This window comes from Salarias fasciatus, chromosome 12 (assembly GCF_902148845.1).
Source record: "Salarias fasciatus chromosome 12, fSalaFa1.1, whole genome shotgun sequence".
Classification (NCBI taxonomy): Eukaryota; Metazoa; Chordata; class Actinopteri; order Blenniiformes; family Blenniidae; genus Salarias; species Salarias fasciatus.
The window spans coordinates 26,861,868-26,887,609 of record NC_043756.1 but is presented as its reverse complement, the minus strand read 5'-3'; the positions used below and the strand labels follow the sequence as shown (position 1 = coordinate 26,887,609).

The 25,742-nt window shown below is 43.5% G+C and overlaps 1 protein-coding gene across 1 annotated transcript in view; it reads left to right on the top strand.

The window, feature by feature from the left end:
- Positions 1-25,742, top strand: part of loxl2b (lysyl oxidase-like 2b) — a 32,929-nt gene that overhangs the window by 4,802 nt on the left and 2,385 nt on the right. Inside the window, exons 4-12 of the mRNA XM_030105322.1 lie at positions 12,195-12,406; positions 15,715-15,931; positions 18,201-18,384; positions 20,810-20,961; positions 22,563-22,730; positions 23,747-23,912; positions 23,987-24,227; positions 24,451-24,566; positions 25,583-25,719. Of these exons, the coding sequence (XP_029961182.1) occupies positions 12,195-12,406; positions 15,715-15,931; positions 18,201-18,384; positions 20,810-20,961; positions 22,563-22,730; positions 23,747-23,912; positions 23,987-24,227; positions 24,451-24,566; positions 25,583-25,719 (1,593 nt within the window). The remainder of the gene's footprint in view (positions 1-12,194; positions 12,407-15,714; positions 15,932-18,200; positions 18,385-20,809; positions 20,962-22,562; positions 22,731-23,746; positions 23,913-23,986; positions 24,228-24,450; positions 24,567-25,582; positions 25,720-25,742) is intronic.

Below are 25,742 nucleotides of genomic sequence, written 5' to 3'. Positions count from 1 at the left end.
GAGAGTCAATAACCTTCCCTAATCCTTTGTCTTAAAATAGTCCATTCTCAATATCCTGCAGGGGGGAAGTGTCAGTGAAAGCCAAGTTAAACGGATAATTGGTAGGTTGCTGCCCTTGTAACTGTCAGAATCGTCTGGCCGGACCTTTAAAGGCCCCCGCAGACCGTCGCTTTGTGGGTCAGCCAATAAGCTGGGAGCTAATTGCCACCACAGGCAGAATGTTATCTTTCTGCTCACAGTGCCGGCCTCATGAATCCACATTCCAAAGTTGTGAGCAAACTGCAGACCAGAACTAACTTTCTGACTCTCACCCACTCCTCTGCTTTGTTGGAGAGTAAAAACTCCCCAGCTTTTCTCTTTTTTTTTTAATGTATTGTACCAAAAATATGTGGCCAACTCAGAAAGAGGTTTTTCATTTTTGCTTTCAAAAGCGACTGGAAGAATTAAAAAAAAAAACTACTTCAAGCTCCTGGGCTTCTAGAGCTTGTTAATGGAGAAGCTTTTGGCAATCTTGAACTAAAAACACTTCAAATGATGTGTAAAAGTAATAGGGAGTTGACTTAATGCTTTGTTGAGGCTCATTGCTTGGTTATAGCTTCCCAAACTTCAGTGTTGTGCTTCACTTTCATCCATCTTATTGAACAACCTGCTCAACACTGCAACACGAGTAGCAAAAGGATTTACGAAGAGAACCAGTAGAGTGCTGAGCCAACACCAAGAAGATATTCACCTTAAATACCCAGAAAGAACCCAAGAAATGCTGACTTTGCACTTAAACAGCTCAGTTTTCTGCATCAACTCCAGGAGCTGTCTTTATGCAGCCTCCCCGTGCTGGACCACACCTCGCAATGTTTTCATAAATATAAAAGACACATGTTCCCTTTTTTCTGGACTGTAAGTCACATCTGTCAAACATGTTTCTATGTCCTTTAGCAGCATTCTGTTGTCATAAAGTCACATCTAGTGGTCAGAGATGATGCTCCATCAGCCAATAACAGTCTAACAGTCTAAATATGATCATTTATGAACGCTATGGAAGGTGTTTGATCTCGCTGGGAGCCGTTTATTGTTCAGTGTCACATTGATGCTGCATCGGGGCAGGATGGGCCGTTGAACCACAAATTAGCATCCCACTAGCATCTAATTTATCAACTGTCCATACGAATATCCATGTACTCGCTGTTGTTAACTTAAAGCTCATCATGTATCTGATCTCTGGTTTGCTACTATGTGGTAATGTAACAATTAAAGATGAGTTCAATTTTATTACTAAAACACCCAACAGCACCGACTAGTGGCCTGGCATGCTAACTACAACACTGAACTTTTCTGAAACAGACGCAGAAAAACCATGCGTTGTCTTGTAAACGGGCAGATTTTCTTCTTTTCCAGACTTGAAAATAACTTTCCAGCTTTCAGTCTGACTAGAAAAACACCACCTGAGGGTGTTTATCACCGTTTCCCTCTTGGAGGCACAAAGGCTTTACGTGACTTCTTCGCATTATGCATTCATTTGGCCCAAGACCTGGAAGCATTTTTTTGTAGTGTAAAAAAAAAAGAAGAAGAAGAAGGAAGGAAAAAAAAAAGAATCATTCCCCCTTCATGTCTGCACGTTGGGAGCGGAGACATCCTCCTGACTTCCTGTACAGCGGTCTGCAAACACAAAAGGTTGTGAGAAGTGCGGTGGGAGAGGTCTAGACGTCTGGAGTCAGGCGGGGATAACAGCTGAGACGCACTCAGCTTTTCCATTCACTGAACGGAGTCACATGGGCCCCCAGCGTGCCACTCCGCCGGGCTCCGGCCCTATCGTCTGCCTACTCACCGCCGGTGGCGGCCATGATGTCATGCTGTTAGCGGGGCTCGGTGGTCGGAGATGATTAGTGGGCTTCGTCTGGCTTCCCAGGTGATGGTGAACTGAGCACAATGAGCGACCGCAGAGGAAATACCTGGAGTGTGAGCTAACAGCGAGCTGAAACATGAGCTGCTGCACGCACGTGCTGCTGACCTTTGACATGTGCTCTGCTCCTGTCGGATGGAAAGAAGCTTATTTTCCAGAGCTTCTCTCAGTGATCCTCTAAATGTGTTCTTTTATGGTCAGAGGCTTTCTCTGTTCTTTATATTAAGCAGCCGGACAGTAAACAACACTGACTGACCGCCGCTGATCAGCTCTGTCACTGTTTACCTCCACTCCTCTTCCTCATTTATTTATGCAGCGTATTTCCTGTGTGTGTGTCTGAGGAGGACTGTGGCGCTGCTGCTGGAGCAGAGTATTCCTGAGGTCAGACCTGCGATGCTGAGGAAACCTGAGGAATCTGAGGGGAATATGAAATGTGGCGTTTGGCGGCTGCCTTGTACATTGTCCACGTCGGTCCAACAGTGACCCAGTCGGGCTTCTCGACCTCATTTATTCAAGTCAAGCACGGAGAAATGGATGAAAACAGCTGTTGGAAACTTGTGAGGGATATTCTGCCTGGTTGGAAAAGAGAAGGACTGGAGACTGGAGCACAAAGTGGCAGTATAGAGAGATGTATTTATGGAGCAGGGCTGTGATTGTTTGAGCTATTTCTGGTGCAAATGTGCTCAACTGCTGGTTATTAAAACGTTTTTAAAAGGACCAGAAATAGGTTATAGCATTGGTTTATAAGGGCAAAACAATGGTGTGCTTGTTAGAACTCCTCAAAGATGGACGAAGACTTCTGTCCATCTTTTGGATTCATTACGTGCTTACAGATGCGTAATGCCGCTGATGACCTGTGGAGGCAGTGTTATACAGGATAGCTCTAGGTGACCACGGAAAGAAACAAGACAACAGAAATGGAAGGGATATTCAAGGAAATGCTGTGGAAGTGTGTGTGTGGAATACAGGGGGAGGAGGCTTACAACTCCAACACAGTTTCCGAAGCTTGGGAATATTTCACTGAAAATAAACCAGCGAATCACGTTCAATACAAACTGTAAAGCTCAGCTCTCATTCTCATGGTAGCACTACTGGGGCGGTGCACGAACACCTCAAACGCCAACGCCCCGGAGCCGCTGGATCGTCACGTACCACAGAAATAAAGAAGATAATCCTGACTGATCGACTAATTGAAAAAAATAATCAATAGATATGTCAAGAAATAAAATAAAGGTAATTTGCAGCCTTAAACCCTGGTTTAGTGGCCATATTGGAGTCTCTCATGGACCAGTTTGGGCCCACATGCCTTATGTTTGACACTCCTGATGTAAACCATATTTCCCATATGAAGCTGGTAAATCCTTCTGTTGGTGTCACATTAATGAGGAAGTTGTGGTGAAATCCGGCTCATCCTGTCGCCACAGCTCCATGGCTGGAAGTAAGCGTTGTGCTCGGACAGGCAGCGATGAAATCTGACGGTGTGGAATTATCAGAAGTCAAGTTTGGATTTTTATCTTCTGCTCTTTTCTTCCATGAGTGCTGCTTCGCCTCCTTTCCTCCCGCTGCTCTCTTCTCTGGTGAGGACGTTACAAGCAGCCATGAAGTCGCCCCAAGCAGAGTTTATAACTCCCATTTTCCTCTCTGTAGTCATATTTTCCCCTCCGAGCCCTGAAGGTCAAATCTTCTGCCTTATTCCCTGTAAAAACCCCCAACCATGCCGCGGCAGGACGCCATAAATCGCCCTGTCAGCCCTCCGGCGGCTCTGTACAGTGGATTAATACACGGCTGCTCTGAACTCTGGGTTGTTGTTTTTTTGGGGTTTTTTTTCATTATTTTGCTCACATGGCTGGTCGATGTTTGTGCAGCCACGCTGGGGTTTTCGCCTCGGGGTGAGCGGATGTGTAGCCTCTGGAGCTTCCAAAACTCCACTCGGTTGGGACTCACGGCAAAATAAAAGTGCAGGAAAATGTGTGTCTTACTTCAAAAATGACAAAAACGTGATGTAGATGTTAAACTTTTGTAAACGGAAAATGTAAAAGTGATGTGTTTTCACTTGAACTGTTGAGGCCTGCGTTAATGAAAACAGCTTATGTTCTACTAGTCTTCTCTCAGCGATCAGACTGATCATTTGTCAAAGGAAGTCTCTGATTGTTTCGTTCCGTTTGGATGTTTTCCTGCTCATGTGGAATAGATTCATTACATTTAATACGCTGTTAAAGAGGCACGGAGCTATTTTATTTGTCTGCCAGTTTTCACCGTTACTGCTCATGCTTTTTGTTTTTCCAAGTTCGACTTCAGTTTTCAGGCGTCAGGAACCTTTTTAAGCTGATGTGACAGAGATAGTTTCTCCTCTTAGTTCAGTGTTTGTGTGAAAACATTCTGCATGCAGGCTGGAAATCAATTACATTACAGTCCTGATACCTTATATTACCCAATACTGGTATTGGTACTGGAGCATCCCTGGCAGTTATATCGACTCCTCATCATATGATAACTCAATACACGACTGTCAAAATGTTATTGCTACATTTGAAAAAGCTTAACTTATCATGCTCTTAGTTATTATTACATTTTTTACCTCTATTTATATGACACAGACTGAAGAAATCTGAATAAATTGACTTTTTTCAGTTTGTTTCAGGTAGAAAAAGTCCTTAAAACAAATAGCTTTCTTCCAAATCATGTCGATAAAGATGATTTCTCACTCATAATGCTCTTCTCTGCTTACCGTCCAGTTGCCGAAGAAATGCCTTCTAATTTAACTCAGGAAAGTGTTATTACATCTGAAATAAGTGTAACCAAACAGGCGTTCTTTGTTCCACCGTGGAAGACTTTTTACGCTAAATTATAGCCTGTTTTTTCAGTTGCAGCTGTGTGTGCACAAAGATTTGCGTGAGCTTTTAAGACACACTGTAAATGTTTCATCAGTACTCCTCTGCTCTGCAGGAGGTTTCAGGAATTTCACTTGATAAAGACGCCGGCACACTTGAAAACATTCGTGTGGTATATTATTGAAAGTAGCAAAAAATCATGGGAAAAAGTATGACTAGTCCTGCAGACTCTGAATATAGTAATACTATGAAAAGCAAAGGATTCTGGGAAAGTTTAGGGCTCTGAAAGATGCTCTGAAGTGAATAGAATCTGGTGAACGTGTTCAAAGACAATGTTTATAGCTTTATAATGTCTTTTAGGAATCCTTCATACAAAAACCAACATGAGTTAAGATCCATTTTGACTGATGAAAACTAAGACAACATTTACACGACAGTTTCGAGTAAAAACACCGTTTTCTTTTTTTTGCGGTTGAACTCATTGTGGTGTAAACGGGTCCTAAGAAATTAGCCCCACCTGTCGGACCCTCAGGCCCCGTGATCGCACACAAAACTGTGTCTTTTTATTCCCACGTCATAACGCCACTTCAGTCGTAGCAGCGTATAAAAGCTCTTCATTTCCATTCCATCATTGTGTTTTTAATTTACACCCCAGTTCAGCTCAGTTGTCACAACTTTGTGCAACATCTGTTTTCACTTCAGTAGCCAGAGAAACTTCCTTTAATGGATTTAAAACGAGGAGCCGCACACTGCGAGGCAATATTCTCAGCATTAAGGAAACACTGGCAGCATTAACAAATGCAGAGTTCACTCCTCAACTGGTGGATTCTCGACTCCCTGCTCAGAACCCGGGAATCCAGCTCAAACCAGTCAATGTCTAGAAAACCAGATAGGACGTTGGAAAAATAAAAAGCTGCCTTGAAGTGACTGAAATTCCCCGAAGTAGACATGAACACCACACTGTGTGTGAACTCGGGGTCTCGGCATTTCGCGGTGGATGTGAGGTGATTTCTGCTGGCAGGGCTCGGGCGCAGGTCTCAATCGGAACCATATGTTCCTGAGCTGTAAGGAACCGAGCGGTTCAGCGGCTGATCTCTGTAACGATCTGTGTAGGAATGTAGAGTCTGTGAGGGAATATTTTCAATCCTGAAGCTTTTGTCATTGGTGTTGTGTAAAAGGAATCTGGTGTCATCTATTGGAAACTTGGACTGTTGAAGAAGTTAAATGTCAGGTTTTGACTCCTTGCCTGTTACAATGAACCTGGAATACGAAAGGAAAAGTCTCCGATCTTTGGTTTCCGCAACATTACAGTGGAGCCAAACACCAGCCAACGAAATGAGAAGTAGTCCAAAATGAAAGTTCAGGACATTTTTCCAAGTCCGGCCTGTCGTGCTGTGTCAATCATCACAAGATTGTTTCAAGTGAAAACACATCGTTCACGTTTACACAGTAACGTTTTGAAAACGAGGTAGCAACAAAAATGGTGAAAGTGATGTAGTGAGCATGTATCACTGTCACCATATCTGTTGCTACCTCGTGTTCAAAACTTTAGAACCATTTCAGAATAGTTTGTTTTCTTCCTCTTACATTGAGTCCGAGCATTTTCAAAAAGTAGCAATTTTTTCCCCCGTTTCCACAGAGACAAAGTTGGACAAAGTTGAACAATTTTTTCAAGGACCAAACTAATGTTTAATATTAGAAAGTTGCAATTGAGTTTGCTTAGATGCAGAGAGGAAGCTCCTCTGACAAAAAAGAACCTGTCAGCAGGAAGAAGCAGCAACAAAGGAGGTGATTTTATAGAAAGCAACAGAGTATCGATGGACACAGGCCAATGATGATATGTACAGTACATCAGGAAACAGAGTGCAGTGGATTAGTCACATCGCTGCTTGTCATTAATACTAAAGCTGACAGTATTCATTGAGCAGAGCTTCCTAAATTTATTTATATGCTATAAGAAGTAAAGAGCAATGATTTCTCTAAAACTTCAATGACTTTAAGAAAATCACGCATGCATTGCTTCACATCGTATTATTTATAACCTCCTTTTATCTAGTCCTACCTGGATCTGGCTTCGTCTAATTCAGTCTTTTGCTTGTAAACCCTCAGGTTTGTGCCACCTTGAATCAAAACATTTGGTGAAAACACAATAAATCACTGTTAGCTGCACTTTTTGTCTTACTTTCAGTCTCATGAAGTCACCATGAGGTATCTTTAGTCATGTAGTTCTTAATAAGTCTTGAGGAAAGAAGATAAATCATTTAGAAATGCAGCTTGTAGTCACATTTCCTACTGCAAGGCAATACTTTAGCTCACTTTATGCAACTTTATTTGACTAAATACAGTCGTGGATTAATACATTTGTGGAGGGCTTTATGGTTTAAATGCTTTAAGTTATTTTGACAACCTCATTCAATGCTGAAGTGCATTTACTGTCGTTTCTATTTGTGAGTGAAGTCCATTCAGCATCTCATCAAACTCCGCCTTATGCTAAACAGTCATCTCTTACAGTAGTGTTGTGAAAGATTGCATAGAAAAAGGGTTTTCAGAAATTAAATCTGGTAATAATGTTGTGTATGAAACGTTAACATCAGGCTGATTCATTAGTTTTGTTTCTGCAGCCTGCAGAAGCCTTCAGAAGCAGTGGAGACTCGCTGGCTTTGATGTGTGAATTCGGTGAATTACATCCAGTGTAAAATATTCTCATCTGGTTCCAATGAGCCTCTCTGTCTGCCATCTTCTGTGAGCACGGTGAGTTTTTTTAAATCCTGAGCTGAGATACCAGTTTACTCTGTTACATCAGTTGGTTTGAGTAAGATGTCCTGAAGCCGTGAAGTGCACGAAGGATTGGGATTGAGAATCATTGGTCTTACACATGACAAAGTCACTCTTGAAGCTACTTTATGTTGTATGTACCAACATAAACAGAAACCGTCAGTTTTCTTCACTGAGTATAACCGTTTTGGACGCTTTAACCAGGACCAAGACTTTAGGAGACCGAGTCAAGACCAAGACCAGACCATTCCAAGACCAAGACCTTACCAGACCAAGACCAGACTAACGGGAGTCATCACATCCAGTGGTATTTTGAGAAGCTCAAAGGAGATTTGGTATTTAATTCTCAACTGAATGCCAACTTTACTTTAAAATGTCAACCTTTGATTCTTCTAATTGACTTTTTCCACATATTCGATCAATTATCTTCAACATAGAGTTAGTATCAGTATATAGTCCTGCTGCATAGAATTCACAGTTTATTCCATTTTCGGTTTCCTAATTTAATTTCACATGACAGCTGCGCTACTGGAAGAAAGGTGCTCCTTCTTGAGCGTTGGCATTGGTGTTTCCACGGCACAGCAGTGCTTTTAATGAAGAAATCCTCCAGTAGTGGAGGAAAATTTGAAATGGCAAGTCAGACTTCAAGTATTTTCTCTGTGAATCAGACCTGTGTTGCAACAACTCGAGGCCCACTTCACCTTTCCTGGACAACTCATCCCACTAATGTCTTTTCCATCCACTTTTCCTCCTGCACAGGACTCAGGGAAGCCCCCACACACACACGTAATCCGTGGAGTCTGCCAAAACGAGACACACATGTTGGAATTCTTCCCCTTTTCTCGAAAACGTGCTCGTGAAACATATTAGATCTGTAAACAGGAAATTAATTAAAATAAATTCTTGGATGAAAGTATGGAACAAGTTCAGTCTGTCACGTTGACTTTCAGTCCCACGTGACGCATTTTCTTGTTTGTTTGATGTCTTGTTTTTGTCACGTCTTCATGTAAACTCACAGTCAGCAGACACTCACTCAGACAGTCAGCATAAGCGCTACGTCTCCAGATAATTCAGTTCCTCATGATTTTAGCCTCTCTGCAGTTTTATGTCTTTACAGTTCAGACCTCATCGCCTCTGACCAACGATTAATGTGGTGATTCTTGAACAGAAATAGCAGAAAAACTGGTGATTTGCTGGTTTCAGTCTGGTGGCATTCGCCCATCCCTTGGGCAGTAGGAGGAACCCGTCCTTACTCATTATTTGATGTGTTCTTGGCCGCGCCTGAGAGGATTGTGCATCAGCTCCATCTGCTTTCTGAGAACACATGTTTCACCCCCTGCAGCCAGACTGAGCTCCCTCCAGCCAGCACGGTCCACACGTAGCACATGGATGCTGCGGTGATTTATGAAACAGGATGATGTTGACTTAACCCCTGATTGTTGACTGACTCCTGCTGCATAATTAGTGAATCACAACCATTTATTTTCAAGTCTGCATTAACAGAATCATGGAATTATTGCCAGTGGGTGTTTTACTAAAGTGTGAAGTATTTTTCAAGTTTTCGTAACATACTGCAGAGATGGTAATGCTTCAACTTGAAACTTGACAGAAAAATGATTGAATGGCAGCAAACAAGTGTTCATTCTGTCAACTTACAGAAGAAACATGCTGGAATCTGAACAGACTGTAGTCTGCCTCAGTCTCTAGCTGCGGCCAATACGTTACACTTTAACATAATACATTACTGCATCTACAGGACGCAATAGGGCAGCATGTAGCCTTCTGGAAGTCCCGCATAGATTGTACGCCGGGGGCATAAAAATGGAACGTACCCTTTATTGCTCTGTCATAATGAGTGTTTTGGCAGAAAAATTGGCAGTGACGCAGTGAATTTTAGCTACACCTGCGAGCCAGCGCACAGTAGCAGTGAGCTAAAAGCTAGCTTCCTTCACGGTGTGCAAAGTGTTGTGGATGGCACCCAAACCAGAATTCATTGCCACGTCTTAGGGCGGTGTGTGTTGTTCACTCTTGAACTGACCAGTTTCTCCGATAAAATGCAAATTCCTTGCACCATCACCTGGATCACGTGGAGTTTCATAGCAGAGGACCAATCACAGCCATCATGGTCTGCGCACTTCCTCTTACATTGTTTACTGCACTGAAAATGTAGCTCGATGCTGTTGTAGATGTGTGTATCGTCGACATAAAGGCTGAGCTGAGGTGGTTCACGTCATCAGAATGCACCTTTTTGTGCCATTTTCAGACACTGACCTGCAAAGTGGATTGAGTTAGTTGGAGTCCGAGACACTTTGCTAAACTGAAGTAAAGAGAGATGAAGTAAGCATCTGTGTGAGTATGGGTACCTCGGAGGGACAAAAATGAATATTATTCTTGTGTTTTATCATGCAGCCTTGCTTTACCCAGCAATCTTTCTAAGACACAAAATATTTAAAAATTGTTTTAAATACAGTCAGAGGAAGCATTGAACATAGTTCAAAGGAGGAAGAATCATCACCAAACGGTTTACTGCCGGGCTTCAAACAGCTACAGTGTGTTATGATGTGGTAACAGTCCAGCTTTCTGGAAGCGAGCGCTTCCTCCACCCTGAACATCTGCTTTTCTAATGTGCTTATCTCGTACGTTCACGCTCCGTCACTGCTGTCCAACTTTCACCGATGCTTCAGATTTATGGGACCGGCACAGAAACGACAGGAATCCGGACGCCGTTTGTCCTTACATCACCTCGCTCCTCTGGGAGGAGGCCATTTAAATTCTCTGGACGGCTTTCACACGACTTGTTCTGTGCACTTTAAGTGAAGTACACAGAGTTTTCAGTTTTACATCAGAGCATCCACAACCCTGCACATGTCTCATAAAGTCATTCTCCTGGCACTGGCTGAATGAAAGGCTTTTTTTTTCTTTCCTGCCTCAAACAGTGCCTGATAAATATGTGTATCGTCCTGGCAACCGGATAAACTGTGTTTACCCAGCTGATTGCTAACTGTGCAGTTTACAGTAATCAGAGGTTTTTTTTTTTTTTTAGTTGAATGTTGGTTGGAAACAGCTGCCTGCCGCTGCTGGAAACGGTAGTAATAACAGCCAGGGCTGCGAACGTGACTGTAAAAACGTTACGCTGTAAAATGTAAAAAAAAAAAAAAAAAAAAATCCCAGTGGAGGAGCTGCAGACACGAGTTTGCCGACATGGGTTGAACTCACTCTCTCATATTTCATCCCTGATTAAAACGCTGCAGAGAGCCGCCGCAGTGACACACACGGCGTGCGGCCGTGTAAGGAACGCTGTTAGAGTATAATCACAGTGTGCTGCTCAGCTGTTTGATTATAGACATTAACCGTTGTTGCATTATGTCTTCCATTAAGTTTAATGGTTTACATCCGTGTGGTTTGTACAACAGGAAATATTCCGAAAATGCAGTAAAGTCAACAAAATTCATGTTTGTCAAAGCAGAATTTATTCATCTGGAGCTGATCTACATCTCTTGCAGCACACTTGAGGTCCCAACAACGTGTGTATGTGATAACACAACTTTTTGAAAACCGCTCCCGAGGTGGAACTTTACAAAAACACTGCAGAAAAGGGGAAAGGCACAACTTTTTGATCAAGCTTCGACACCATGCAAACGCAACTTTTTGAAGAAGCTCAGGCTCCATGTCTGTGGAAATGGTGGGAATGCTGGTACTGCCCATGTGCGCCATGCCCATGGTTAATGGTTCTTCTGTCCATGCCCAGTAGATGGACAGTAAGAACAATGTTTACCTCCAGAGTGGCATGAGAATGAAGACAGACTCGAAGGATCAGCGGAAACTTTAAGAAAAGCAAAACAACGAACTGAAAAAAACTAGCAGACAGCCGACTGAAGAAGTCAGAGCATTCCCATTTCCCATTTTCCTGTAAATGCACCATAACAAGACAGTGGGAATCAGAGAAAACTTGTACGTTTTATATATGAAAAGCACAAATATGGAGCTCAAAGAGGCTTTAGAAGTGCAGCTTGGAAGTCAGAACTTTCCCACTCCCCACATCGTCATAATACTATATACAGTACATAGCATACAGTGAGTGTGTGTTTCTCTGCTGAAGTGTGTGGTGGATGGCGATGATGATGATGTAAATGCTATATTTTATTTGGGGAGAGTGTTTCTTAATTACCTGTTGCTGCTTCACACTTGTGGTGCTGCGTCTGTGCAGTTTTCCCCACACTTCAACGTGTTGCACGTGTTGTTGCCACAGAAACCCCTGTGATGCCTTTGGGCTGTGAGAAAAAGCCCAAGTCGGGCGGTAGCGGTCTTGTAAAGCATCAATCAGGCATTTCTACTGTAAAAATGTTTGAACAGTCTGGAGGAGGTTTATGAGAGGGGCCGAGCAGCTGTGGTTACCGTGCTCGTGGAGGGGGTGAGGTTGATGGGTGGGGTTTGGGAGGGGGAGGCGGGGGTCTTTGGTTGCATGTTATGTCAGTTTCCAGACGTATGTCAATGCATCTCTTGTTTACGTGACGTAAGACGTTTCATGAGAAACACACTCGAGACACAGAAATGAATGAACAGGTTGTTGAAATGTTCACTACAAATAGATATTGATATAGATAGATATAGTTCAGATATTTTCGCGATCAGCACGAGCTGTGAGTTCCCAGACGGTTTCTTGACTCACTTTTTGTGCACGCCGCCCACAGAACATGGATATCCAAGTGGAGGACGTGCGCATACGAGCCATCCTGTCATCGTACCGCAAGCGGATCCCGGTGACCGAAGGCTACGTGGAGGTGAAGGACGGAGGCAAATGGAAGCAGATCTGCAGCTCGGACTGGACCGAGCTCAACAGCAGAGTCATCTGCGGCATGTTCGGCTTCCCCGGGGAGAGGAAGTACAACGCCAGAGTCTACAAGTGAGTGTGTGTGTGTGTGGTCCAAGCAGGAGGTCACTGGACCAGAAATCCACCGTGCTCTGTAGAAGAATTGCTCTAGTGCTTGGTAGATTCTGATCTGTTTTCCGCCTGTTCCTTCACCACATATTAGTCGTTGCATGCTGAGCGTGAACTGGTGGTGCCTCTGATGAGTGCATGACTTTATACATTCTCTAGATTTCTTGACGGGCGTTAACAAATTGCTTCAAAAACAGGCGTGGAGCGTGATTCCCTCTGGTTAGTTATGCAAAAACCTGAACCCGGAATTTATCCAAATTGAGAATCTGCGCGTGTCCAATCACAAGAAAGAATGATGAGGTTCAAATGCATCATATTTATCCTGATTGATTGGCATCGCAATGCTTTACGATTGGAAATCAATGCAAACACATAGAAGATGTTGGTGTCTTTGCAGAAATGTATTCTTCCTGCAAACAGTGTTCTTTCTCTTGTCCCTAAATTTCACCACATTTGAAGTTCTCTTGTTTCAATGCTGTTTTTAGTTCCCAGTTGCAGTGTTTCATCTTACAAACTTTGCCATGATTTAGGAAAAAATAGAGCTGTAAATTAATTCATTTTTGTAATCGTACATTTAATCGCCACGCTGTTACGACTTTCTAAAACTTTATGTATTCACTTTAATGACCAAAAAACAAACAAACATAAAATAGGTAGATTTTGGACTTTGTGAGGTAACATAATTTTTTTTCATTTTTAAGACATAATAAGGTAAATCTGTATAAAACCAACAGAAAAAAGTTGAGTGACTGGCCCATCAAATATCCAGCAGTTAGACTAAACCTAAATGTATAATCAAAAAGGAATGAGATGAAAACTTATGTGTAAACACACAAGCTGAAGGATCCAGCTTTTAATCCAACATGTTATTCATTTCCAATCCATTGTCACACCCTTCCTCTTCCTGAATCCTCGGTTGTCATCCAAACAGCAGCAGCTATGTGGTTCTTTTCTGTCTGTTTCTCCAAAAATTCAGCTCCAACCAAAAAAAAAAAAAAACAGTGTAATTTTCCCACTACTCAACCAATCCTCAAGAATTCGTCGTGCCCTAGAAGTGTCTTGATATCTGAGACCTGGAGTTATTTTCTGTCGGTCGATGGAGCCCCGGTCAGCCGTCTGGCCTTCGAGGACCTCGCGTCAGCTCAGCGAAGCTTCGCCTGACGTGTGAACTCTGCCCAGAGGTTCTGCAGTGGAAATAGTTCCTCTCGGAAGTTTCCAGCCTCATGGTAGCCGTCAGAGCAGGACACGACTGAGTCAGCACTCCGGGTCCAGCTCCAGTCTGCCGTTAAAACACGGCTGCTCAAACTAAGAATGTAGTTTATCAAATGCAAATACTCATGTGAAGCACAGCGGCAAATTATCAAGTCTGAAAACTGCATCTCCGTTTGCTCCGGCGCTTCAGTGGAGAGGAACAGCTGGTTGTGAAACAGCGGTGCCTTTCTGTCAGCACAGCTTCAAACGTGTAAAAGTGCAGGTTTCCCTGGCGCTGCAGCCAGCGGCAGCCAGCTGACACGTCGATGGAAAGAGAGGCCGCCGTGCCGCGGTTACCTAAAGCGGAGGAGCCTTCCATCCCGGCCGCACAGTAAATTCAAGGTTAACTCCAGTGCTGGAAACTTTATGGTACGCCACCATTAACCTGCGGTCGTTTCCTCTTGTAAGCAAGATTTAGATCGCTCAGCAGCCTCTTGAACATTACGAAAGCTTCGTGGAATGAAAAGACGATGCATGTGCAGGAGGCAGATTTATTTAGAGCGTTAGTCACTGTAAATTTCAGAAAATTATGAGTGAGTCTTTCCTTAAAAGCCTGTTTCTCTAAATGAACTAAACATGCATGCTTTTGGTGTCAAACTCGTTTTAGTTCAGGTGACGCCCACAGTTCAATCACTGCAGAATGAGGTGAACTGGTAAAATAGCACAATGAGAACCTTTAATTTTAAACTTTAAAGTTTTTCTTTGTTGTGGTGCACAGTGTACGTGATGGAAATGTCTATATTTTCACAGTTTGTAACATCGCTGGTGTGCATACAGCGTGTTGCACGTAGTATGGATCTTTTTTGGAGCATCGATACCAATATCGGACCTCATACTAGTGTTGGTATCAGTGCATCCTGAATAAAATGCAAATAAATTCTCATAATATGAAGGTAAAGCTGACTTTGTGGAGGAAATGAAGCTCTGAAGACTCTCGACTCCCTCTTTGTTGAGTCACTGAGGATATTAAACCCCTCTGATATGTGTTCAGGTGATGTTTTGGCCATCAGCTCTGGATGGTTTGCCGTCTGCAGCCTCCCTCTCACCAGCTCCTAAATGAAAAACAAATGCATCCTGTCCCATTTTAATCTGTTTTGGGTTTGTTTTTTTTTACACACATAAGACAGGAGGATGGGACATTTTGCAAATGAGGTTCATTAAATCCATAAAGTGGGCTCACTAATTAATGGGGAGGAGATCAGTGCTCCAGCCGGCCTGAAGGAGCATCATTAACCCCAGTTTGTTCAAGTTCACCTAGAAGACTGTGAACTCCCCAGCTGTTAGCTAACCTTTTCTTTTGCTGGTAATTATGCAATATGCTGATATCATTAACCTTCACTGTGTCAAGTGTGTTGTGTGGATTATCCACTCCATGACTTTTTTTTTTTTCTGCGAATAATTGAGCTTCCAAAACTTCAAAATTACAGTAATTCAATAAAAATTCTGTCCTTTTTCAGACCATACAATGTAAATTATTGGTTGTATATTTTCCGCAGAGCTTTTTTCTCTGCTCTTTCTACACTTACTTTAAATTTTCAACTTTCCAATCAGCCAGACAACGTTCTAACTGCACAGGAGTTAAACAAGCCTAAGCTAGCTGCCACGATATAAACACCATACAGCCTTTAATTTCAGTTGATACCACTGAAAATACTGAAATGACCCCCCCCCCCCCGAAGAGCTGACGATGGAGGTCCGAGCCACTTTTGAAAACACTCCTCTGTGTCTGTGGAAACGGAGGGAAAACACAACTATTCTGAGATGCTTCTGCTTCGCATGCTAATCACCTGCTAACTACATGCTAACTTCATCACTTTCCGTTTAAGCTGAGGTCATTTTGAAAACATTGCTGCGTGAGCTGAAAGTTTTCTGAAATGAGATACAAAAAAATGGAGCGTTTTCATGAATACAGAACCTAAATGTGTCATTTTTTTATCTTCTGAAAAAGATGAAGTAATCAAACAATAATGGCTTCAGACTAGTCTGTGGAGTGAATTGATCTTCGCTTCATTTCCCCACAGGATGTTTGCTCGCAGGAGAAAGCCGTCGTACTGGGACTTCTCCGTCAACTGCACAGGCACCGAGGCACATCTGTCCAGCTGCAAACTGGGCCAGGTCACCTCGGTGAAGTCCAACGGGACCTGCAGCGGCGGCCTGCCGGTGGTGGTGAGCTGCGTTCCCGGTAGAGCCTTCGCCCCGACGCCAATGACCGGATTCAGGAAGGCCTTCAGACAAGAGGTGAAAAAACAAAAGGGTGCGGGGCTGGCTGGGGCTGTAAACAAAGCTGACATAGGAAATAGCTGCTCGGGTTCAGCACAGTTCACCGGCTTTAATGTCAAGAGGAGGAAGGATGTTAAGGAGCTCTGAAACTTCAAAATGCTTTAATGAAAGCGAATTATGTTCATCTCAGGGTTTAAAGCAGGAAAAACAGCTGGTGTCAACACCTCTGTAACCAGGGTGAGTAGCTACATTCTCATGAAAGCTTCAAGGTGTTTCTCTCTTTAGCTGCTTAAAAAGCTGCACAGTTTCCTTCATTTTTGGGAAATAAAGATAAAGCTGCAGGAACCTGTCGGTTCAGAGATGTCACTGACAGAAGCAGGTGATGGTTTTCCTGAAGGCGTGATTTAGTCACGTCTGAATCCGGGATGGAAAATGTGATGATCTCTTTCTTTGCGACACATTTTCGCTGCGATGCCTCTTTGTGATTCTCACTTCAGGCCTAAAGGCACCCTGTGGAGTTTTCCTGTAAACAAACAGAAACTCCCTCTGATCCAACAAAACAGCTTGAGGTTGAACAAAGAGACTTGCTTCTTTGGTTATGAAACACTTTATTAAACTCCCCTGCTCTCAAGCATCTCGTTTTCTTTAACGTCATTCAGGTTCTGTGTAGGATATGAAACCAACTTGCTTTACTAAAGAGTTATTTTATCTCCTGGTGGATCTATTCTCCAGCTGTGCATTACGTAACATTTTTCAAACAGGGAATAGATCACAGTTTTGCAGCCTTCAGGCAGTGGTGACGTTTCTGTGGCATGCCGAGCGCCTTAAGACCGACGGAGGATCCAAACATCGGTCTACAAATGATGAAATCAAATATTCAGTCTTTACAAAGCATGGCGGCATGAGGGACAGAACTGGATAAAGTTAACAATGTGAAGGATGGTCCTTTATGCTCGATATTCTAAAATCCGACGGGAATTTAAAGAATAAAATACCCCAATTACACTATGTGCAGTCATCTTCATAGCTTCATCTTTTCAGGTATCACTAGCAAAACGTGTCGGATGAGGAAGTACGTCACACAAAAACAAATCTGAAGTTGTTGGGCAACAGTTTCGAATGTGAATGCAAAACTCTCCTTGCGTTTTGGGGCTTCGTTTAGCCGACAACAATGCTCAGAGCGACTGACGATGCATTTTCAGTTGTGGTTCAAATCCAGCATGGTTTTATACTAAAAGTTTGCATGTGTAAAAACAGGTGCTGGAGGCCGCACATCCAGTTGATCTAAGATTACAACAAATCATCCATTCAGCTACTTTGCCCTCATGAATGTGGAATATAGAGAGTGTTTTCAACCTCGAGTTCATACAGATAGATTAACAGTTTCATCCAGCAGGAGCTGCCTGCATGTGAAGACATGGTTTTACAAGCTGCCCTTTCAAATTAAGCTCCAGTGAGTCAGTTTTGCTGAGCGTGTGTGAAGATTTAGGACGTGATGTCAGGATGGCCTCACCTAGCCTCGAAACCCGGCTCGAACCCCACAGCTGGCACCAAGGCTCCAGACCTCACATCCACCTGGATTGAAGCTATACAGACTCATGTGGGCTTGATTCAAATGAGCTCTGGCTATTTATTGATCGAGTGAGATTTTAAAAAAGAAAAACTGTTACAGTGTTGTATGGAAAAGGTCAAGCTCGATTCTTTAACATGAGACACAAGGAGGACATAAAAGGTTGAACATCTTGGAGAGACTGCTGTGTGATCCCAGATCGCATGTCTTCATGTTGCAGCTTTAGCAGCCCCTACTCTTCTTCTTCTGTTTCCCTGAAAACCTGCTGGTTTCAGGTACTTCTCTGAAAACAAAAACAGTACATTTTCACTTGAGTTGTAGTATAAATGGGGTCGCGTCAGTGTTTGAAAGTTGCTGCATCTCGCTGTAATTGCGTCGCACACTGTGAAGCGTCTCGTCTGGATAAAGACGTGATCCTGGCCACACATGAAGACCCACCAGGTTTTATTCACTGAACACAAATCGCAGCTCGACAGATCAAACTGTTTACTAGTGAGATGAAACACTTCCAGTTTGTCTAAACAGTTAAGAGCAGAAGAGCGTTAGCGGCCCGTCCTGTAAACATCCAGTCAGCACCCTCTGCTCTCTCATCGAAAAGAGTCAGAGTCTCAAAGTTTCAGTCTGCTATTTTCGAGAGCGCCAGAATAAGTAAAACATGTGGTTTTCTCCTCTTTCACTTTTCTGTCACTTCACAATGTCTGGAATTGTCCTCTTCAGCAACCGCTGGTGCGCCTCCGAGGCGGGGCCATCGTGGGCGAGGGCCGAGTGGAGGTGTTGAAAAACGGAGAGTGGGGCACCATCTGCGACGATAACTGGAACCTGCTGTCGGCCACCGTGGTGTGTCGAGAGCTGGGCTTCGGCACTGCCAAGGAGGCGCTCTCCGGAGGCCGCCTGGGACAAGGTACGCCACCTCTTCCCTTCTTTCTCTGAGAAATGACCCCATTTTCTGGGAAGGCCAAAGAAAATGTTCAGAAATGTGGCGTTCTTGAAAAGAAGAACTCCAAGGAAGAGAACATGAAACATAAATGATGGCATAAAACCTCTATAAGACTTGAAATCTGAGCCGCATGTAAAGAAAGGAACAACCCCAGACGAGCTAATTATAGCGTTGATCTGCCCGTCCGATGCCAGTGAGCTCAGAATGACAGTCTTTATAGCTGGAACAAATGTCTATGTATATTTCCTACCAGGCGTGGGGTGGGAGGTTATGACTGTCAGGTCAAACCACAGACCCACGTACTGTAATTCCAACTTTTCCTTCTCATATTGTTACCCTTATGTCAGCAGAGGGCCATGAACCCAGTGGCGGCGTTATGTAAATCTGCACGTTATTAGGTAAAAAAAGCACCAAATGCAAACACTAATGTAGACGACGGTCCCGTCCATGCTTGGTGCTTCTAATCCAGAGCAAAACTGTTTTAGAAGTCAAGCAGGCTGGTGTTGTAATTTTATCCTTTTTCAACACTGAGATTTTGTTCAGTTGGATTAAAACGTTGCTTTAGCCAGCAGGAGACTCAGGGGAACCACATTCCTACTGAAAAGCTTTTGGAAGTCATTTTGTCGTGTCTTGGTTTGACCATGTCTTGTCGTGTCGTTTGTTGTGTTCTCATATCTGGTCCGGCTTTGTTGTAAATTGTCTTGTGTTATTGTTTCTTGCTGTCTTGTTCTATTTTTGCATTGCATTTCATCAGAAATCCCCTTGTCTTAATCATATTTTATCTTGTCATGTCTTATTCTGACTTGCTGGGTCTTGTCTTGTTTCATGTCGTAACTTGTGTCAGATCTTGTTTTGTCTCAGCCTTCGTTTTGTCCTTTCTCTATTTTTGCGCCTCTGGTCGTATCATACTTTATATTAACTTGTCTTTGTCTTGTTTTTCATTATATTCTCTGCAGTCTTGGTTGCTTTTCAACTTAATGCTCCTCCACTGTCATTAAACACATATAATTAATACTGGAGTTGTTTGTGATGAAAATTGCTGAGTCTGAAAACAACAGAAGCCAGCTGTGATTCTGAGATGTTCAACAGATGGTTTAAATCAATAAGTTTTCAGTTCACTTGTCAAAAAAAAGGATGGAGGATCGGAAAGAAGAGCTCTTATTTTACTACGTTATTTTCAGAGGATGACCTTCAGTTTGGGCTGTTGTTTAAGTGGCTGGGAGTTTTACAACAGGAAAAATAGGTTTGGGAGTCAGGATCCCCTCAGTCACCTCTGTTGACCCACTTCGAAATTAGCTGCAGCTGCTATTTCTGCTCTGTTCCAGAGCTTTTTCACCAAAGCCCACCAGTTATCAGGTGTACTGGAGAGAAAAAAAAAACACAAAGTCTTCTCTGTGCAACACTAAGTGCTGAAAAAGAGGGAGAAGAGGGTGTTTTTCCTTCCTCGTAAACATGGATATTGTTGCACATTCCAGTCATGTTAGAAATGGAAAGTGTTGAAATGGAGGGAATGTGGCTTTTCCATAATCATTTTCCATCATGATTTCTCATCACTGTCAAAACTTCAGGAAAAACAATGGCCGCATGGAAAAGATGGGGGGAAAAAAAAAGAAAAACCCAAAACACCAAATCAGTGCTGGTGCAGCGAGGGGCCAAACACCATCCAGAAAACTTAACAGGAGCGAGTGTGTGAGTCAGGCGGAACCCTGACTGGTCATGCGGGTCTCTTTCATGATTGGTCGGTTATCCGATTCAAGCTACATGCTTAGTTTATTTTTCCTGATTGATACAGTCTTAATTTAAAGTTTTTACTTTCTAGTTTTCCACAGAACTCTTCAAGGCACCTTTCAAACGGCATCGATTCCAAGTGAAAGCACAAAACATTGATTGCTGTTTGGGCCTCTGTTTGCGTGTCGGCGGTGCAAAACAGTTTCCTCTTAACAGCTCCAAAGGTGCAACTTTTTGAAAACATTTGGACTCCACGCAACACAGCCATCGGAAATCAATTTTCTGCACAGTAGATGGACAATAACAGTCCAGATCCTCCTGGACTTGGTAGTTTTAGAATTGGCAGTCTCTGTAATAGCAGTCGAGCTTTCTGTCCAGAAGAATGTCCGTGTTCTCCCAGTGTTAATGACTTGCATAAACTTGTTTTTATCAGATGTACACTGGTCTTATCTATTTATAGCAGCCTTTTATAGCCTTGTCTTGTCTTATATTCTATTCATTCCTATCAATTTTATGTCTATATCTTGTTTTATTAACTTGGTCCTTTTTGATGTCTTTGATTCTTGCACTGAATGGGTCTTCACACGCTTACATTTCAGCACAGCGACAGTAAAGATTCTCTCCTGTTGTGTCGTGTTCTTGACTTGTGGCTGTTTTGCAGGTATGGGTCCGGTGCACATGAACGAGGTGCAGTGCTCAGGATTTGAGAAGTCCATCACAGAGTGCTACTTCAACAAAGAGTCTCTGGGTTGCAGCCACGAGGAGGACGCGGCCGTCAGGTGTAACGTCCCCGCCATGGGCTTCCAGGAGAGGGTCAGTTACACACACTGCTGGGATTTTTGCACTGCTGTGGTGTAGTGGTCAGTGCTGACGCCTCACAGTGAGGGCAATTGAGTCTATTCTCACTTTGTTTGCTTAGATTTTAACTGGAAACGGAAACCCCACTTGCAAAAAATCGTCCAGTTCGGGTTGGTTTCTAAGTGCCTTTTCTCATTGACTTGAAACTAGACAACATGTCAACGACAAAATACGACTTTTGGACAAACTATGTCAACAGCAGAAAGCACTGACTTTGTGTTGAATGCAGAGGCGTTTTGCTTTGGGAACAGCTTCTCCGCCACCTGGAGCTCCTCCAAACGGTCCCCAGTTCGTTCTAACATATGGTGGCCATTTGTCAGCTGCTCCTCCTCCACTCAGCCTGCAGATGATTTCATCTCAGACTGGCTCAGCTGGGTGTAGACGGATGATTGTTGATTCCAAATCATCCCGTGCAGCACGACATCGCTCTGCAGAAAGCTAGCTTAAAACAGCCTCGTAGCCCTGCTTGAAGGGCTGCTGCTCCGTCTTCTTGTTGGAATTCACACATGCAGACAGCAGATGCGACTTATCTGATTACATTTAACGTCCCTTCTTGACTCAAGCTGTTTTCTTCTTTTTTCTTTCGTCAGACCTCAGTCTCCTCCCTACAGTCGGTCTTTCCGTGTGTCTGCTCCTTGAACTGTTGAAAGCATTGATGTATAAGCTCACGTGTGGGGACAATTAATGGTCCCTTTCTTGAGTGGGTACCACATGTAGGAGCTTAGCATGGAAGCCGGGAGTCCTTATGAGACCCGGTCTGATCTGAGCATCGAAAGGTTTCTACACTGGACGAAACGTCTCGTAGTTATCCCAACTTCCATGCCTTTAAGTGATAACAAGAGTGGAGAGGTTCTGGCCATGAAAAGGATTACAGCAGCAGTTAAAGTGAGCAGTTTGCACTACCTGGACACAACTCAACCAGAGTGGAAAGTTCCTTTAACGGGGGTCACCACACCAAGTAACCTGGGATTCAAATTCCAAGTTTCACAGTCCTCCTTCAGCTTTGAGTCAAGATGTTCACTTGGTAAAGCTTTTACCAGGAAATCGAACATGAATGGTGAGCAGTTTGTCAGATGGGCGAACACTCCGACTTGACATGGAAGACCCCAGCTTGGACTCAAACCCATTAATGGGTGAAAGGACTCAGCACTACACCACCGTGCAGCCCTCGAGATCTACAGAGGAATCCTATTTAGAGCAACTGACTTGTATTTTTGTTCTTATTTCCACACTGTTTAATAGTTTTGATAAAGGAAATAATCCTGACGTCTCTCAATCGGTGGGTTGCAGGTTCAAATGAATGAATTAATTCACCCATAAATGGCAGAACTGTAAACCGAACCAAAATTTACTCACTTAAATCACACTAGTGGGGTTTCTAAAAAGTACTGTCACAAATCACTCAGTTTGATTTAAATTAATAAAAATAACCAACATTCAACTGACTTTCTCTGAGAAATTTGATTAACGTCATGTGTTTTCTTCACAAATCTTTAATCTCAGCTCTAACTTCTCCTCTGCTGATTTGTTCTTTTTCTTCTTCTTCTTCCCCACAGCTGCGTCTGAGCGGCGGTCGGAACCCGTATGAGGGCCGTGTGGAGGTGCTGGTGGAGAGGAACGGCTCTCTGGTTTGGGGCACGGTGTGCAGCGAGGGCTGGGGGACCATGGAGGCCATGGTGGTCTGCAGGCAGCTCGGCCTCGGCTTCGCCAGCAGCGCTTTCCAGGTATGAGCGCATAAGATTGATGCTCGCTCGCGATGAACGTGAAAACAAGCCGTTTTAGTAGGAAGACACAGGAGCAGTGGATGTTTTCCTTTGAATTATACACTTCAAACTCTGATTTTCATATATGTAGCAGTAATAAATGGAAGAATGTACTTCATACATGCAGACATGTAACAGTGAGAAATTCCAAGCAGACATCTTAATCTTTGTGAGTTTCTCAGCGGGAAATGTGTAAAGGTTCATGGGTTTGAATCAACCGGGTGAGCCCGAAGCTCTGTTTGACCTGAACAATGTTAACAGCTGGAAGGTGAAGAGCTGTGTGATTACAGGTTGTTTTCTCTCTTCTTGTGACATCCTCACCACATAATCCATAATTACTTTCTTTACTTATTCTTTCAAAAAGTAACATTTTTGAGACTTCTTTTCTGGAAAATGTCACAATCTAACAATCTGTCAATGATACAACAATGAAATATGACCTGAGCAGCCGAGATATTATAACCACCGGTGAATTAAACTGTTAAAAGCAGCAAAGAAAAAGGAAAAACAAATTTTAATCCATAAGTGTCAGAGTAAGTAACGTAAAATGGTTGGAAATGGTGGTCATAATGTTGTGGCCGATTGATGACCAGCATATGTTTTGCTGCATTTTAGATGTCTTGCTGTTCCAACACTCCTGATCACTTCACTCATTCATCATATTAACCTTTGTTTCTGTGGAATGAAATAAAGTGGAAAATGATCAGGTTGTAGCAGCAGCACTGTGCGCCCTCTAGTGGTCTTTTGGGAGGCTTGAAAAAAAAATTACTCAGAAGGTTATTTTTCCTGATTACCTTCCAGATTTACTCAGATACTGTTGGGGTATGTCACTGTAGGTTGGTGGGGGTGAACAAACAGCATGGAGTCACATAGCTGATATAAATATAGAAACAGGAGTTATTAGTTATTAGCTTGACCTTTAGCGTTATGAGTGCAGGATATGAGACGTGGCTGATGATGCCGTGCTGGGTCTGCAGGAGACGTGGTACTGGCCGGGCGAGGTGAGCGCAGACGGCGTGGTGATGAGCGGCGTCCGCTGCTCGGGCACGGAGATGTCTCTGTCTCACTGCCTGCACCACGGAGACCACCTGACCTGCAATAAAGGAGGCGGCCGCAACGCCGCCGGAGTCTCCTGCTCCGAGAGTAAGGCGCCCCGGTTCACCGTGCTTTCCTGCAGTCTTCAGACGTTTAGCTGAACGCCGTGTGTCATCCCTCAGCCGCCCCCGACCTGGTGCTGAACCCACAGGTGGTGGAGCAGACCACCTACATGGAGGACCGGCCCATGTTCATGCTGCAGTGCGCCTACGAGGAGAACTGTCTGTCCTCCACCTCCAGCCAGGCGCCCGCCAACTCCTACCGCCGCCTGCTGCGCTTCTCCTCGCAGATCCACAACAACGGGCAGTCCGACTTCAGGCCCAAAGCCGGCCGCCACTCCTGGGTGTGGCACGACTGCCACCGGTCAGTTTCCCCACTCCACCACAGTTTGTTCTGAAACTGCAGCGAAATCACTGCAATGAACTGTGAACATGTCACACAGCTTTTAGCTCATGCTAATTACAGCTGATGTGTCCAGGTGTCACTACTATCAGAAAACACTCTGTGTGTGTGTGTGTGTGTGTGTGTGTGTGTGTGTGTGTGTGTGTGTGTGTGTGTGTGTGTGTGTGTGTGTGTGTGTTTGCAGGCATTATCACAGCATGGAGGTGTTCACCGTCTACGACCTGTTCAGCCTCAACGGGACCAAAGTGGCAGAGGGACACAAAGCCAGTTTCTGCTTGGAAGATTCGGAGTGTGACGAAGGTGGACATCTGAATTTGTTTTGCTTGAATGGGAAAAAAAAAAAATCAAAAAAGCAGATATTTACATCATCAGTAAAGCATTTTAGACAGTTTTTATGTCAGATGCACTTCCTGCCAAATCTGAGAGTCAAACCTGGGTCTCCTGCACTCCAGCTCTCACTCAATAATAGAATAGAAAGTTAATTGATTTCAGGAACAAGCCTGCAAAGAATTGGTAAGCATTGCTATATTTTTTCTCGAGTAAATATAATTTTAGCTCGTTGTTTTGCAGCCAATAATTTAATATTTCTTAAGGATCTGCCATGAAAGCAAACAGTGAACAATGGCGACTGAAAGTGAGAGGATGTTGTTAGAAAGCTGACTGACATTCAGCAGCAAATACTAAAACCAAGCTGAGTTTAGCATCAAGTGTCACTGCGACTGCCAGCCAGCAGGATTCCAATGGAAACTGTGAAACGAGGAGTTTCTGCTTTGAAGGACCCCTATGATGAAAATTTGACTTTTATGAGTTTTTAATATTGTTCGTGTGTGAATTCCCTCAAAAAAAAAACTTCAGTTAAGTCAGTGTTTCCCTTCATTCATGCAAGTTTGAGTAATCAATATGAATATTCACCCAACCTCGCCCCCAAACGACTGGCCGGCCAACACTCCACATCAGGCAGTGGAACCAATGATGAAGCTCCAAATACACATGAAGGAGAACCTCTGACCTCCTCAGACTTTCATTCACTGCTGCTTCACCACAAACTTCCACAAGATGGTGACATGTAAGCACCATAGATAGATACAATATAGACTTGGTAGTTGTGTCCATCCACTTTCAGCATTGAGTCTCTGTATCTTATATATATATGCTCCTCATGGTTATGCTGTTGTGCTGGCACCAGGATAATGTGAAGTCCAGTTGTTTGGAATTCTGTTTTGAAAAGTACTCCATAGTGCTAGATAATGGAGTGTGATAGATAAATGAATACGTCTCCTATATTACAAAGCATGTTTTTGCCTTTGTTCTTGCAGGTATCGAGAAGGTGTATGAATGCGCTAACTTTGGGGAGCAGGGCATCACTGTGGGCTGCTGGGATACCTACCGACATGACATTGACTGCCAGTGGATCGACATCACCGAACTCAAACCTGGAGACTACATCTTCCAGGTGAGCTTCCATGGTTTTTGTTT